At 40.2% G+C, this 17,230-nt stretch overlaps 1 protein-coding gene across 1 annotated transcript in view; it reads left to right on the forward strand.

Annotated features, from left to right (window-relative positions):
- Positions 1-6,150: 6,150 nt before the first annotated feature.
- cacna1s (calcium channel, voltage-dependent, L type, alpha 1S subunit) overlaps positions 6,151-17,230 on the forward strand; it is an 83,730-nt gene continuing 72,650 nt past the window's right edge. The window contains exons 1-3 of the mRNA XM_031896822.1: positions 6,151-6,391; positions 12,863-13,056; positions 15,314-15,419. Of these exons, the coding sequence (XP_031752682.1) occupies positions 12,905-13,056; positions 15,314-15,419 (258 nt within the window). The 5' untranslated portion in view covers positions 6,151-6,391; positions 12,863-12,904. The remainder of the gene's footprint in view (positions 6,392-12,862; positions 13,057-15,313; positions 15,420-17,230) is intronic.

A 17,230-nucleotide genomic window follows, 5' to 3' on the forward strand; every position in this document is an offset into this window, starting at 1 on the left:
GATCTTTTTACTTCCTTGTTCCCCAGAATTACTTTCCACCTCCATGCCCATGTGCTAGGTGAAGTGATATCATGACATCTTCCTTTTTTTTTTTTAACAAGCAAACATATTAAACAAAACAGTTATGTGCATTCACTCTTCTATACTGTAAGTCTCTGTGGCTTCTTTACAATTCTCTCACTTGAGATTCCAACTGGAGATGTGTGGGTCTCTAAACTCTTTAAGGTTTCTTTCAGATGTAACACCAATCTGGTGTTGTTCTTCTCCTCTTTGTATGTTCTTGACTCAAATCATCAAACCATCTCGCCATTGGTTCACTTAAGTCCTTTTCTAGAGTTTTGCTTAAGAATCTTCTGTTATTTCTGTTTTTCTGCCCATCAAGTGTCTGTACAATGTAAAGGTGCCCATACACGGGCCGATTCTAGCTGCAGATATCGGGCCCTTAGACCAATTTGGCAGCTAATCGGCCTGTGTATGGGCACTACTGACGGGCCTGCCCGACCGATATCTGGCCTGAAATCGGGCAGATATTGGTCGGGCAGGTTAAAAAATCTAGTTGGATCGGTGACCACATCGGCTAGTTCCTGTAAAGGTATAGCCATTTGATCAAAATATTGTCATTTTCCTTTTTTCTTTTTCAGATTCTACATTTGCAGAAGTTGTTTTAGAGTAGAAGAGATGTGGGGGTGTTTACAATCTTGTTCTTATCCATCTGCCCATCAATAACTGAGCTGGGGATACTCCAATTTCATTCACTGGTGTGTTTCTCCAGTTCATAAGAGACAGAAAAGGGTCTTTTTCATTTACTTGGCTTTTTTTAGTATCGATTTAACAGTCTGTATGCCCTTTTCTGCTAATCCATTGGACTGTGGATGATGTGGGCTTGATGTTGTATGACAAAACTCCCATAATTCTGCACAAAGTTGGAATTTGTTTGAAGTAGGGTGTCAAGCTCAATCATATAAGGGGGCTGAAGTCGCGGGCCAAATGTTTTATTAATATACTTAGTAAGATACTAAGGGGTATATTTATCACAATGTGTAAAAAATGGAGTAAGACATTACCGGTGATGTTGCTCATAGCAGCCAATAGATGCTTTGCTACTGTTGAAATCTGATTACTGATCGGATGCCTTGGGCAACATTACTGGTAATGCTTCACTCCACTTTTTACACAGCATGATAAATATACCCTCTAGTCTTAGTTACTATGTGAGGAAAATGGAAATTGATCAGGCTGGATGGTCAGACACACTTACCAAGGGCCACATAAAACAGCCAGGTGGGCTGGATTTGGCCCCAGGGCCTTGTGTTTGACATATATGCTCTACAGCAGGGGTCCCCAACCTTTCTTACTCGTGAGCCACAGTCAAATGTAAAAAGACTTGGAGAGCAACACAAGCATAATAATGGAGGAGCCAAATAAGGGCTAATACTGGCTATTATGTAGCCTCTGTACAGACTATCAGCTTACAGGGGGCTTTATTTGGTAGTACATCTTGTTTCTATACAACCAAAATTTGCCCAAAAGCCAGGAATTAAAGAATAAACACCTGCTTTGAGGCCACTGGGAGCAACATCCAAGGGGTTGGTGAGCAACATGTTGCTCACGAGCCACTGGTTGGGGATCACTGCTCTACAGCATGCACTTTCATGGATCTGCACATTCTTACAAAATGATTTGGTTTCTTACAGTTATAACAAAGTTTACAATAACCTGGATAGTTCTGGGCTCAGTTCCACATCTTTTGCAAAAGAACTTGTGCTGCATTTTAGTTTCACTTTTAGTTTGCTTGTTGCTGTGCAAGTTGCCTTGTTTTGCAGTGTCCACATTCTTGCTCTCCTGCATAAGGGCCTGTGTGTTCTTATCATCCTGCATAGATTTTAACTGCATCTTTATAGTTTCTGCTGCCATACAACTGAACTGATTTATCTCTCATATGTGGTATTCTTTTTTGGATTGCAGTATTCCTCAAACTTCTTCATAATATCCTGCAAATCCAGTTTATCCTCTTCAGTGGCAAATGTGAATGTATTATATACTTCCAGTGCATCTTCCCCAGCAACATGAAAAAGGGAGAGGACTGTACCTGAACTGGTTTACTTGTTTCTCCTGTGGCAGCAAGGTATAGTTCAAAGCACTGATGAAACCTTCTCCAGTTTTCCTTGTAAAATATCAAGACCTGTAGGTGGTTTAATATTATCCATCTTCAGTTTTTGCTCTGCAGGTGCAAGTCTGACACCATGTGGCTATATGTCTTGAAATCAGCACACAAGAGACACAAATCTGTTCAATACGGTTTACTCTCTCACTTCCTTGTTCCCCGGAACTACTTTCCACCTCCATATCCATGTGCTAGGTGAAGTGATATCATGACAATCATCATCTTACCAAAGCTTTGTGTTGGCAGGACAATATGCCCAATGAACTTTAAGATCAAAAAGCACAGAATCAATATACTGTAATTAATTGTACACCCACTATAAATACAGGCACTTCAGTGTTATGAGGCACACTGCCGGGATTGTGTCCCTTGTTTCAGCAGGGCTAAGCTATAGCATATTGATGTAGGTTGTGTTAAGGCTGCACATATTTTGCAGAGGAAAGCCTTTTAAAGGGCCTAATAATGCCACACACTGTACCCAGTTGTCTCCTCTGTCATAAAAAAGTCACCACAACACCCTCTCAAACAAGGGGGATGCCAGAGACTCCGAGACTGAAGAAGGATGAACATTGTTTTATTCAGATGGTGCTAGACAGAGAGACTTTCATCCTCTCTGGATCCCTGTTGACCACAAGATGGCAGTGTCACTAAGGAGGTGGGGGGGGCACAGGCATCAGCACCAGGGGGGTGGTAAACTGTTGTTATATTCATTTACCAGAGACTGTTTAGTTTATATAAAGCCTCCTTCCTGCAAATACTTGTTTTAATACCCAGTACAGTCATACATAGATTAAATATTCTAGAGAAATAACAGCAGATAGAAAGATGCGGAAAGAAGGAGAAAATAGCTAGAGGTAATAGGGTAAATGTAAGTGATGCTAAAAAGAAGAATGGGAGAAAGGTGACAGGGTGGCCAAGGATGTGAGATAAGTGGAAATGCATACCAATAGGAGCAGATGTTCATCTTCTGGCAAACCACACAAAACGTAAGCACTGAAGTTCTTTCACACTGGGCAATTTAAGTGGTCTAGGTACTCTGGTTTTTCCTAAAGATTTCTCCAGCCAGTATCTTTTGTAACAGCTTTTTTTATCTCTTGGCATAAGGTTTGGGGAATGTTATGCATAAAAGAGAGCTAGTGTGCTGGAAACATTTATTTTGTTAATAAACAAGGCATGCAGCAGAATTCTGTACATGATGTACCTTTGAAATTCCGTTTGAATATATTTGCTATATCATTTTGATGAAAACCTGGTGAAAATGTACCAAAAGATCTATTTTATATATACTGCTGACTTGTGTATTTAGGCTGGGGAGGCAATCCCTGTAGTAATGGGGGAACAATGGGGCTGCAATCATAACTGCATTGCTATAGCAACACAGTCCTAATTGAGTCTATTGCATCACTCTTTTTGGAACTAATGGAAGAATAATTGCTGCTTCTGCTTTGAGGCGGCCACCTTAACCTGTGCCCCCACTACATTCCTCTGAACAAAGTACTTCATGTGGGGCCAGAGCAAACAACTCAACTACTATTTGGTTAGTAGGTATCATCCACACCTGCAAGCTCCAATTTTTAACCTGGAATGATTGCTTGGGGATTTAACTACAATTCTGACCAGTCTGGCAGTTAGGTAACTTAGATAATGACTATGGGGTCATCCAACCCCTGGTGAGTACCCATCCCCTTAAGTTTAAGATGTTTTTGCATGATTGGGCAAGGAAAAGAGGATATGCATTAGGCGCAGTGGTTAAAAAATTGGGCCTGAAGTTCTCAGGTACATATGACAGGCCAAGCTGCATTGATGTCTAGGCTAGCTTATCTAACTGTACAGAAATCCTAGGGCCTATCACACACTAGTGTATCTCCACTAGAGTATTTCAGACATCAAGAACTAATGATATCCCCCATGCCTTTGGTACGAATGAAAGCAGCTTGCCATCAATCATGGTAGGCACTTTTTAGCCTGAAAATGCTATAATGCTATATATAAGGCTATCCAGCATTTCACCAGCAGAGAAATGTAACATGTGCCATAAACCTAAGGGTAGGCCCTGACATTTTTCCGTATATAATATATATATATATACAGAAAAATGTCACATATATAGTGGTGAAATGTAAAATGCTGTCAGTCCCACAATTTTTAAGCCCAAACTTTGTCCCCAAACTTTGCAGAGTTAGTCACTGGGGGACTGCAGTTCAAAAAAATTCAGATTTCATTCAATGAATTTTATTGGATTAAATGTAAAATACTGTAATTCTTTAATTATTAATCCTAGGGTCCCTAAACTTTGCAGTCACTAATTTGCACAGTTTGTCACTGGGTTACTTTCACTCAAGGTTAGAAAATGTGGGCACACCCTCCAATTACTTACTGACTTTTATTGGTTTAAATTTAAACTGCTGCCATTCTTTAACTATTAAATGCTAGGGTTCATAAACTTTGCAGTCACTGATTTGAGTTAGTCACTGGGTAACTGCAGTTCCAGGTTAGAAAAAGTGAGCAGAGCCCCCAACCACCAACCCCTTTCAGTGGAGAAAATTAAATTACTGACACTATTAAACCAGGGTCCCCAAACTTTGCACAGTTGTTTTTACTATATATCTGTGGTCCAAGGTTAGAAAAAATGGGTGGAGCCAACAAAAGTTAATCAGATTTCATTCAGTGACTTCACGTTTTTTAAACCAACATGAAGTTTGTTCTCAAACTTCCCTTTGTAGTTCATCATGGCTTTTTTTTTCCAACCCAAAATCATTTGCCACTTGAATTTGTCATCGGCTTTACCTGATTTTGCAGTCTGATGTAGTGTAAAATAATATCCATACAGTTAATCAGACAGGATTAAAAAATTTTGTTGTAAAACTATGAAATAGATCAGTGGATGGGAGGAACAGATTATCATAGTAAAGCAAACATTTGCTGCACATAGTTTTATTTTTAAGGGTTGAGTTAAATGGAGAAGTAAACAAAGTAATTGTTTAATATATGTATGATCTTGCAGCCAACATGACAAAGACAAAAGTCTCCTCACATATTGTTAACCATGAAAGAATGAATTATTTGTTAAAATGATCGGTTAGCCGATAAGATTGTTTGTACGGTGGCAACAAGATCAGCCCGTGTATAGCCAGCTTTGGGTTATGATATGGTTGTATGATATGGTTTTACAGATAAGTGATCTTTCTGTAATTTGGATCACCACACCAGGACTGCTGAAATTGAATTATTATTTAATTGAACATTATATAAACCCAATAGGATTATATGGATTCATGCATCTTAGTAAGGATGAAGTACAAAATACTGTTTTCCAAAAGTATTTTTAAACATTAGAATTATTTGCTTAGAATGTGATCTATGGAAGATGGCCTTCCCATAATTTAGAGCTTTTTTTCATAAAAGGTTTCTGGATAACAGATCTCATACTATGTTGTTATGTTACTTGAAATTTTCCCATCAACTTTAATGGATTATGCAAGGTCTGAAGTGGTGTAAAATAACAGCGACAAATCCGGCATTTGGGCTGCGTAAAATAAAACACACACCTTGATAATTTCAACATTTATTTTACACCCCATTTTTCTGGCATTAATTATTTTACACCGCATGATAAATAGGCCTTAAATGTATTATTCCCAAGTCCTGACATTGTTGTCCTTTAATAGGGGGCAATATTATCTACAAAATACTTCATATATTTAAAGAAGAGAATTATTGTGCTGTACATTTAGTTAGTTTGCCTATGATCTGTATTGAGCTACAATATCATGCTTATAAATCAAAACACATTGGACTAAACAAATGCTGAGGCAAATAAAACTTGTATACGCTCACAAATTACTTTTAATTATACTGTTAAGATGTTACTTGGTTTAGTTCCCTTACCTCCCCCACAGAGAGGGAATCTGAGCTGTGCAGCTGTCGCAAAGACATTTTTTTTTTCAAAGTTCTAAATTTAATCGGAAGCCTAACTCTCATCTGATGCCACTCCACACCAGCAAGACCTAGGAACAACAATGAGCCTCCCCTTCATACAACAAATTTCCTAATAACACTGCTTATATCTGATTCTAACATATGGCTGCTTTTCTAAAGACCCACACTTAATATGCACTGTGACCGAAAAAGTGGACTTACTTTATGCTGATTTGAATTTTTGAATACAGAGGGATTATATCTTTAAGAGAATTCCAAGGGGTGAGCGCTAAGAAGTAAGACTGTAAGGTATGTATGAACATGCTAAATAAATTAATGTCTGAAGAAAGTATTTCTTATACTGATTTTATAGCTTGAATAATCATTAATTAATTATACAATAAGTTGAAACTCATGGTCAGGATGAAGGGTAGTTTTATTGTATACCCTTTCATTTTGGAAGTTTTAAATGTTTGTTAAATGTTGGGTTAACTTGGACTAGATACAGCCCTTAGTCACACAATAACTATATAGGACAAGATCTTTACTGTGGGCATTTATTTTTCTACATACCAGCACAAATAATACATTAGATAGCACACATTGAGTGTAAAGTCAGTACAATATGCAGTAAACCACCTATCATCAAGATATATACTGTATCAAAAGGCAAATGGCCCAAAAAGCAATTAGAGGGCACAATGACTGCAACATACCTTACACAAATCGTGTGTTCTAGTTACCATTCCCATAATAGCTACAGATACATGTAGCAAGCACACCAAAAAAAGCCAACTATGTGTTATTCTGGTCGCTTGCTAAAAGAATTATGCACTTTAAGTGACATTAAATACAGGATTACAGTATATGTACCACACTTATAGATAGGTAATTTGCATTGTATAAAACTCTTCAAACACTTTTCCTCAAATCCCTGGAAATTATACTGTCTACAAATTTGGTACTAAGATAAGTAGTGGGATAACTAGGATAGCTATTTATTATTTGTTTTTTAATTTGATGCGCTTCCATCAACGTTTTCGTGCACTTATCATGATGCCCCAAAACTTAATAATTACAAAAATAGTAGTTGAGGCTGGAAAAATGGCTAATTTCATCTTTGGAATGTATGTATGTATGATTAAGGCTAATAACGTAAAACAAAGTTTATTTCTGCTGGCAGAGAAATGCCTGAAAGGACTTATGCCACTCCCCACCGAGCAAAATGGAAGTTGCCCACAAAGGTGTAATCAGGACTGGATTTGTGGCAAGACCACAAAGGCCCAGGCCAAGGGCAGCACAAATTTAGGGGCGGCATGCCACCCAAGCCGCAATGAAACTTTGCTCACATACGGAGCACTGGAGACCAGAAACGCATCCTCTCCCCACTCCATATGTGAGCTAAGTGGGTGCGCATGCGCATGAGAAGGAAGGGGGGTGGGTGGGCGGAGAAAGGGGGCGGCCTTTGGGTGCCGGGTTATCAAATCTGGCCCTCGGTATAATCAGTTTTCATCCCAAATTCACATTTTCAGATCTTTAACCACCTGTACAAGCAGTGTACCTGGCAGTTTCCATCAGACTCAATGGAGAATCAGGTTAATGATTTCAGGTGTTTCCCACAAAAAAAAATACACTGGTGGTGAAACCACCTTGTCTGACATTAACCTAAATATTTGAGTAAGGCCAAAGTGTGCCTAGCTATAATAAAGAACTTGAGGAAGAGAACCCGATACCTAAGCACTCCAAGAACATGTCTCAAATAGTACAGTTTCTAATTTTACAGTGAATAAATTTTCTAATTGAAAAATTAATTTGTTTACTCTTTTTTTGTAAATAATGTGAACTTGCTGAAGATCCCATTGTTCAGTCTGGGAGACTGTACAGTGCAGAGATTTAAAAATAAACATCTGTGCTCAGTGTTAACTGAGTAGGCCTGTAGCCCGACATATGTAGCCCTTAGTATCCTATGCTAATCAGTGACTGAAGGGATGGTATGTGAACAATTTTAACCATTTTCCCTTTTTTAGATACACTCACTTGTGAGATTACCCTCTTTAAAAAAGACTTGTTTACCTTCCAACAGGGCTGGCATCAGTAACTTTAAGGGCTGTGGTACACGGGGAGAGTAGTCGCTGCGCGACAAATCTCCCTTGTCGTGGGCAACTATTCTCCCGAATGTAAATCGCTGGTGGGATGGCATACGCGGTGCGGCGATTTGCCGAAATCACCAAAGTTGCTGCGTTTACATTTCAGCCGGATGGCACTTCGGGGAGATTAGTCGCCCGCAACAAGTGAGATTTGTCGCACGGCAACTAATCTCCCTGTGTGCCACGGCCCTAAAAGTTTTTTATCTGGGCCCCCTGTCAACACAAGTAAATAATACCAAAATATTAGGCCATACTGCTAGTTACATAGGGCTGAAAAAAGACCATCAAGTTCAACCCTTCCAAGTAAACCCAGCACCCACAAACCTATACTGACCTATCTATACACTCACATACATAAACTATATATACCAACATCAATTCTAACTGTAGATTGTATATCACAATAGCCTTGGATACAATGCTTGTTCAAGAACTCATCCAAGCCCCTCTTAAAGGGACACGAAACGCTGCTTCATTTGAAAGTCCCATTCTTCTAATCTAAAAAGGTGGCCTCTGAGCGCTGATCGTTTTTATGCGAAAAAAGAAAATCCCCTATCTGTCTATAATTCCCCCTAATGTACTTGTACAGAGTAATCATGTCCCCTCCAAAGTGCTTTTTTTTCTAGAGAAAACAACCCAATTTTGACAGTCTAACCTCATAGTTTAAATCTTCCATCCCCTTTACCAGTTTAGTTGCATGTCTCTGCACTCTCTCCAGCTCATTAATATCCTTCTTACGGTCTGGAGCCCAAAACTGCACTGCATATTCAAGGTGAGGTCTTACCAGAGTACTTTGCTTTAGTAGCCACAGAATGACACTGCCTGGAAATAGGCAAGTGTGCTACACAAACAATTTAATGCAAACCCCCAAATCATTTTACTGAATAGCAGGATGTAACTATAAAGGGGCCCATGAATTTTAAGGGGATGGATAATCAGCAGCAATATACTGTATGTTTATAGAATATGTGATTTTTTGTTCCCAAATGATTTAGCTGTAGGGCCCAATAATTAATCGTTCCACTGCTGCAAATTTAATGTAGGAGATAGCTCATATCATTTAGTAAATACATATTATGATGTCACTCTATAGTGATGTAACATCTATTTGGTTATAAACTAGTTAAAACCCAGGCTAGTGTGGTTTAGAGCATGGGGTACATGCGACTCTCTTAGACAGGATGGGGCTTCGCTATATGGAAGAGACCATGCGGAGCAAGTGTGTAGTGGAACTACAACTCACTGTAGCTGTGTGCAGTGCAGTTTAGCAAAGATGGATGCCAGAAGGTTCTTGCAGTTGAACTATAGACAACAAGAGAGGATGCACACCGGTTTATCCCACCTCTTTTGGGAGTCTGGGCAGGGTAAATGCACCTGGTCAGCTTGGCACCCCTTTGGAAGCAGTCAGGATAGATACCTCAGTCCTCAGGTTGATAACCCATAGCTTGAGAGTCCTACAGCCAACTGTGGAACAGGGTTGAGATACTGCCTGTCTCCTATGTCTAAAACTGTGGCCCTATGCTGAGGCAACATTGCCTGTATGGAAGGGTACTTCCTTTCCTACTTTCCTGGTTGGAGCTAAGCTGCTCTTGCTTCCTACCCTCTCTATTTCTTACAAGAGTAACTATCTAATTGGTCTTCATTCCCGGGGTCCCTGTCCCCAACTTCTCTAGAGTATAGGATGGGTACTCTAGGGCAAATGGCTTTACTGGGGCCTATTCTGATCAAAGGCTCAGTGAAGCTGTTCCTTGAGATTCAGAAGGCAGCCAAAGAGGAAGCCACACCCTCCTGCTAAACACTATATGAGTTTGCAAGGGGTGTGATCAACCAAAATAACTAATAGGTATAAGTGCATAACTTTAAACTGATAAATGGGTCTTTGCAGAAATGAGGAAGTGGTAGGGTTTAAAGCCATAGAGGCAGATTAACCCTATGAGTCCCTAGAGTAAGCAGCTCATATTAATATTAAATAGCTAATAATTCAGTCGATTCAATGGGGGATCAGCAGAGTTTTCCCTAAATTTAAACCACGCTCCTGAATGCCCATCACACTACTCTGCCTTGTAATTGCTTGACACAGAAGTTGTAATATAGTATGTTAAGGTGGCCATACATGGGGAGATTCCAGCTGCCGATTTTAGTCTTTCAAACCGTTTCAGCAGCTTATCTGCCCATGTGTACCCCCAACAGGAATACCCGATCGTCAGAGCCTATGCCCGCTGTTGTAATTCGATCATTTGGTCCTAGGGCGAAACAATCAAATAAGCCCAATATCGCCCACCTTTAGGTGGGCATATCAGGAGATGATCTGCTCGTTTGGCCAGGTCTTCCCCTGTTTGGCCACCTTAAGCCCCTATGAAAGTTACATACGTTTCGTAGAAAAGTCACACAAGTTTTTATGGAAGTTTTTAATATATGTTAAACATATGTGGCCAAGCCTTCCTTCAGTACAGAATTTGACCAAGACAACATCCCCCCCCCCCCGGCTTTCCCCCAGGGGTGGGGGGAGGGTATACCACTGCAAATTGCTCACCTATATTATATTTTATACTGTATATCAGGACCAGCAATCAGTGAATTCTGGATCTGTGTAGGGGCTGCTGTTAAGATGCCATAGTCACTATTTAGTTGGCTGGGGGGGGCTGTGTAAATGCTAGTGCCTATTTTAAGTTCCAGTCTGGACCTGCTGCATACAGCACGTGCGAATGCGTCCATTTCAGCAGACATAATTACGGCGCCAAATTTCTGTGAAAGACAGTCAACTATAGGAAAAAAATATGATGACAGTCTAGAATGACACACTCACAGACTTAAGCAAGTCCTGTGAGTGTGGCATTTCTAAACTGTTTCTTTGCCAATACTGCACCCAGGCTGCAATATTTCTTCTAAACGAGAGTGCCTGCCTGCTCCTACTGAAGTATATATATATATGTATATATATATATATATATCTCCACAACTGTGTGCTGCATGTGTGTTAGGAAGGGTGTGGGTAGTTGATTAGTACATGAGCCAAAGTCCATGGCTTAGTACACTGGCTAAGGGTTAATTTCTTAAACTGAAAATACTGCTGAAAATGGCAAAAAAGGGAAACTGCCTCTTTAGCGCATGGTACATTTGATTATAGGACTATTCCAGGCAGGTACAGTCAGGGCCAATTTGCGAATTAGATCGTCATGAACCCCTTTCCTGACAGCTCCCCATCCACTCTTGAATTTTGAAAACAAAAGAATTCTTGAAACTTAGGACTAAATTGAGGCTAGGCTTCATTATAATGCATAGTTGCAGTCTTAACTGTTACATGATAGTATATTCATTTAGAAATATTATTGTATAGGTTATAGCTAAACTCATAATTGGGCTGGAACTTTTGTTTACACATGCTCTAGATTAACAATTGATACATGTATGTAACCAAGGCTTCCATTTGCTTTTATTTTGTTTTTATTGTTATTGTTTTAGTTAAAGTAGCAGGTGTTTGTGTGTTGTTTATGTAAGAACAAGATAAGAGAACTTGTACATGCACACACCCCACCCCCTGTTATTTACAAGACTGTGGGTGGGCCTAGACCCAAAATCTCCCTCTGTTACTATTTCTGTATATGCAAACAACTGTTTTAGCTGTGTAAACAGAAGTACAAAAGATAGATGAGGACAGGCTGAAAGTAAGAACAGTGTGCATATATATATATATATATATATATATATGTGTGTGTGTGTGTGTATATGCAGGAACCAATTATCCAATAGAGTACATAATAAGCAAAATAAATAAAATAAAAATTATTTCCTTTTTTCTGTTTTGAAGAGCAGAAATCTGTGGCATGTGCTCAGCTTAAGAGGGGTGGGGGAATGAAACGCAGATGTACCTCGCCTACCCTATACCTTGTGCATCAGTTAGAGGTGCATGGTATAGAATGGCAGGACCCAAAGCCGCACTGGAGCTGTGTCCTTACATGGCTGAGCTGTGCCTTCTGACACTGCTCTTTGCACGGAGGGGTTGAGTAAATGATCTCTGTTTGTCTTTTTTTACATAACCCCATCAATGCACATTGGTACTACATGTAAGAAAATTAATTGTTAATGCATGGTCTCACACAAGAGGCCCACAGCCCCAGAGACACACACATTTGTGAGCACATATACAGTAATTTTTTACTGTGCAGATCAAGGCTGACATGCTTAGCAGTGACACTGGCAGACTATCTGGTCTCATTTTTGCTGAAATTCCAGTGATTAATCCAAATCTTTGTGGTGAGTCCAACTGGCCTATATGATGTTTTCCATATATTGGCATCAACGCATAAAATGCCCCTGTGTTAGAGCCATAATTGACAGCTTTTTCTTCACACTAGTAATTGATGGATTATTCAAATGTTGTAACCTACTCTTATCTGCCTTTGCCAGAATAACTTCTTTTATAATTAAGCACTTATTGTCTTTATTTAAAAGTGCTGTTTGAACTCTATTATATTTTACATATTGCATTTGAAAGACTCTGACCTAAAAACACAGGTATAGACGTATAGTCTAGAGCAGTTATGATAAACCTTGTGTGCCTGTAGCAGCAAATATAGATTTGCCCCTAACATTTGGCGCTGTTTTAACTATTTCTAATTCCTGTACATTTTAGGTGGAACTTTTGGAGACAACAGGCATAAGGACTAAGAAATAAATGCTTCCAAGTGGCACCACAATGGAGGAAGGAACTCAGAAGAAAAAAAAGAAGCCGCTAGTGCCACCTTCTCCACGCCCCCCTCGTTCACTTTTCTGCCTTGGACTGCAAAACCCATTCAGGAAAAGCTGCATAAATATTGTTGAATGGAAGTATCCTTTACAGTGTTGTGGTGTGAAAATAGAATATTATACCAAACTTCAAATTGAAACCCCTGTATGGTGTCACAAAATTATGCAAATCAAGCCAAATTAAAAAGGCATTCTTTATTGCCAGCATTTAAGTGGTTAAAAAAAATACCCATAACCCAAAAAAACTTAAGCAGCACTATAGAAAGGGAGGGGCCCCTCCAAATGTGTAAATTATTCTCTATATGACACATATATCTAGCACAATCAATTTCATAACTTATATCAATAGTATAGATTTCTAATGTCAAATGGATAATAGTATATATTCAATACTGTGCTGGGATTCCCCACACCAGTGGCGTAGCGAGGGGGGTGCCAAGGGGGCCATGGCCCCGGGCGGCGTATCAGAAAGGGCGGCAATCACCATGATATTTAACGTACCCCCAACAGACCATCGGCGGCGGCTCCTTCTCTCTTACAGGCAACAGGCGCTTTTATAAGGTTGCGCCCGTGCGTATGACGTCACACGTCAGCGACGAGGCGCAACCTTATAGAAGCGCCTGTTGCCTGTAAGAGAGAAGGAGCCGCCGCCGATGGTCTGTTGGGGGTATGTACTATGGGGGAAATTGGGGGCACTGTGTGGGGGCTACTGTCTATGGGGAAATTGGGGCACTTTCCATGGGGGGGGCCAGGTCTTTGTGGGGTATTGTGTATGGGGGCACTTCCTATTGGGGGCACTGTGTATGGGGCAATTGGGGCTCTGTGTATGAGGGCACTTTCTATTGGGGGGCAAGGTCTTTGGGGGGTATTGTCTATGGGGACACTGTGTATGGGGCAATTGGGGCACTGTGTATGGGGGCACTTCCTATTGGGGGCACTTTGTATGGGGCAATTGGGGGCACTGTTTATGGGGGCACTGTGTATGGGGGCACTTTCTATTGGGGGAACTTTTTAAGAATAACTAAATAGAGGGGCGGCAAATTTCCGGTCGGCCCCAGGCGACGAAAGCCCACGCTACGCCACTGCCCCACACTTTCATAAGAACTTGTTATGCCACAAGGATTAGAATTCAATTGTAAATCCATCCATACGATCCTCTCATTTGGAGAATTCTCAGTTGCAAGTCAGTCGATCCAGCATACTTGTGAAAGCTTCATGTATGCTTAAAAAGAAGACCAACAGCAATATTCCCTTTTTTTCAACAAACAATGTAAGGGGGTTTTGATAAGGCTGATGCCACACCAGGCGTAGGGCTGATTTTTTCGGCAAGCGGAAAAACGCTTGCCGAAAATTCAGCCCTACGCCTGCTACTTGTGCCTGCACCCGAATGAATGGGATACGCTCGGGTGCAGGCACATGTAGCCGATATACGCACGAAAACGCGAGACTTTGCATTCTCTCGCGTTTTCATGCGTATATCGGCTACATGTGCCTGCACCCGAGCGTATCCCATTCATTCGGGTGCAGGCACAAGTAGCAGGCGCAGGGCTGAATTTTCGGCAAGCGTTTTTCCGCTTGCCGAAAAAAATCAGCCCTACGCCTGGTGTGGCATCAGCCTAAAAGGCACTTTGCTCCTATGCAATTTGTGTGTAGCACCTGTGGGCCCATTCAGCCTTTAATGTAGGATTTGCAAGTGCAAATTGCAGAGCACAAGAACTCAGCGGAACCCTAGAATTACACAACTGTACAGTTCTGTTTAAATTAATACCTGTTACCGTTATTACATTATTGCTAAATTACATTTAAATCTACATTATTGTCTAAAGAAGAGTGCACATGCAGTTCCATCAATCATCCTGTCACTTTTAAGCAGCAAGAGACAGCTGCCTGCTCTGACTTGCTGCAGCAGCACATACTAGTTTTGAAGTTCTCAGGATTCCTCATCAGTTTCCTAATAAACCAAAGACAGGGTCTCCTAATTGTGAACCCTTTAAGGAGAAAAGGCTGCACTGAGTTGTTGGATGCACCACACATAACATTAATTAAAGTGACACGTTCCTATAAAAATCCATTTGTCAGTATTATTGTTGGAACGTGTCAGTATTATTGTCAGAGTTTAGGCATTTACATGCTTTAAATTCTCCCATGCCACCCCCAGCCCAGTGGTACCTGCAGTTTAGGAAGGGGACAGAGAACTGCCAAAACTTCAGTGTTTCCTCTAATCAAGCTGGTCTGGGGCCATTGCAATTCTTTCATAGGCCCTGCCATTATAAAACATAGACTTGTTTAACATTATTTAAAGTTGTATCCCAGATCCTTTCTTAACTTCTGAATACAGACCATTTGAGATGATCATTCTGTTGACCATATTTGCTAACTGCATCGCACTAGCCATCTACCTGCCCATGCCAGAGGATGACACCAACTCAGTTAACACAATCCTGGTAAGAAATATTAAAGAATGCATATTTAGTTCTGTCTGTTGTTTCTAGCAATTGACATTAAAGGACACCTGGCACACTAAAATTGTTTCCACCACCCCATTAATTTAGAAGTAAACACCTCCAAACATAAAAATAGCTCTGATGCATATAGCTCATACCTCCCAACTATCCCGATATTCGTGGGACAGTCCCTCTTTTGACAGCTCAACCCGCAGTCCCAGATTCTTACTGAAAAGTCCCTCATTTTCCTTTGATCTCCTGCACTGAATGCTAAAAAAGATACAAATTTAATTAAAAAGTAGCTGTTGGCAGAGAGCCCAGAAATCTTAACAAGAGTCACCTGCACTTATTTAATTAAATAAGTGGGCTTATGGCAGAGAACCCAGAAAGGTAAAAAGCCCCACCTGCACTGAGATACAAGTGTAACTAATAAGCTAAACAGGTCTATTGGGGAAACTGAGACTTGCAGCTTAAAGGGCAATTTCAGCTTTTTTAACAAAACTGTTAGAACACATAAAATAAGACCCCAAAACCCCCAGAAATGTGTTCAAACTTTAAATAACCAGTCAAATGGTAGTGGTATTTAGGGGGTGTCGTTGCAAAAATGGGCATGGTCAAAAATTTTCGCCACGCTGCACGCACCATTTCTTTTTGTCCCTCTTTCCATTTTCAAAATGTTGGGAGGTATGTATAGCTACCAGCACTAGGCAGCCTTGCAATGCATATTTCAAATAATTATCAGGCTGGATTTACCTGCGGACACTTGCACCCTGCTCCCCCCACGCAGTCACACTCTTCCCCAACCCCTCCCCCACGTGTTTGCTCCTCAGTGCTTGTACCACCTCCTGTACCGATTGGCTGAACTGAGGCTGTCAGAAATCTCCTGTTCAGTCCCCAGTGCAGATCTGGCCAGCTGGCGACATGCTGCCCTAGGCCCAGGCTTTTGTGGCCTGCCCACGAGTCCGAGTCTGATAATTATTTAAAGGGTATTTACACACAGTTATTTTTTTAGGCATTTGAGATGAAGATTTAAATGCACTTAAATGTGTGTGCCAGTCAATGACATTTTATTCTGCCTTTTGTACCCACAAGAATTCATATTCTTTTTAGCTTTTTAGCACAGTTTAGCATTTAACATAGAATACTGCATTTATGTGTTTAAAGGAACAGTAACACCAAAAAATGAAAGCGTATAAAAGTAACTAAAATATAATGTGCTGCTGCCCTGCACTGGTAAAAATTGTGTTTTTACTTCAGAAAGTCTACTATAATTTATATAAATAAGCTGCTATGTAGCCATGGGGGCAGCCATTCAAAGGCACAGGTTACATAGCAGATAACAGATAAAACACTATTGTATTCTACAGAACTTATCTGTTATCTGTTATGTAACCTGTGCCTTTTCTCCTTTTTTCCAGCTTGAATGGCTGCCCCCGTGGCTACATAGCAGCTTATTATATAAATTATAGTAGACTTTCTGAAGTAAACACACAACTTTTACCAGTGCAGGGCAGCAGCACATTATATTTTAGTTACTTTTATACGCTTTCATTTTTTGGTGTTACTGTTCCTTTAATGTGCTTTCAGAATATATCCAAGTAGTCAAATGCACATTAAATTCCCAAAATGAAAATACTCGGGTTTAAAAAAAAGCTCATCCTCGTATATATTTATATATATTTTTATATATATATATATATATATATATATATATATATATATATATATATATATATATATATATATCAAGGGGTGTCTTCATATGCACATTTTTGTATATAGAAGATTCTAAGCACTATTAAAAGGGCTAT

Source organism: Xenopus tropicalis, chromosome 2 (genome assembly GCF_000004195.4).
Source record: "Xenopus tropicalis strain Nigerian chromosome 2, UCB_Xtro_10.0, whole genome shotgun sequence".
NCBI classification, from domain to species: Eukaryota; Metazoa; Chordata; class Amphibia; order Anura; family Pipidae; genus Xenopus; species Xenopus tropicalis.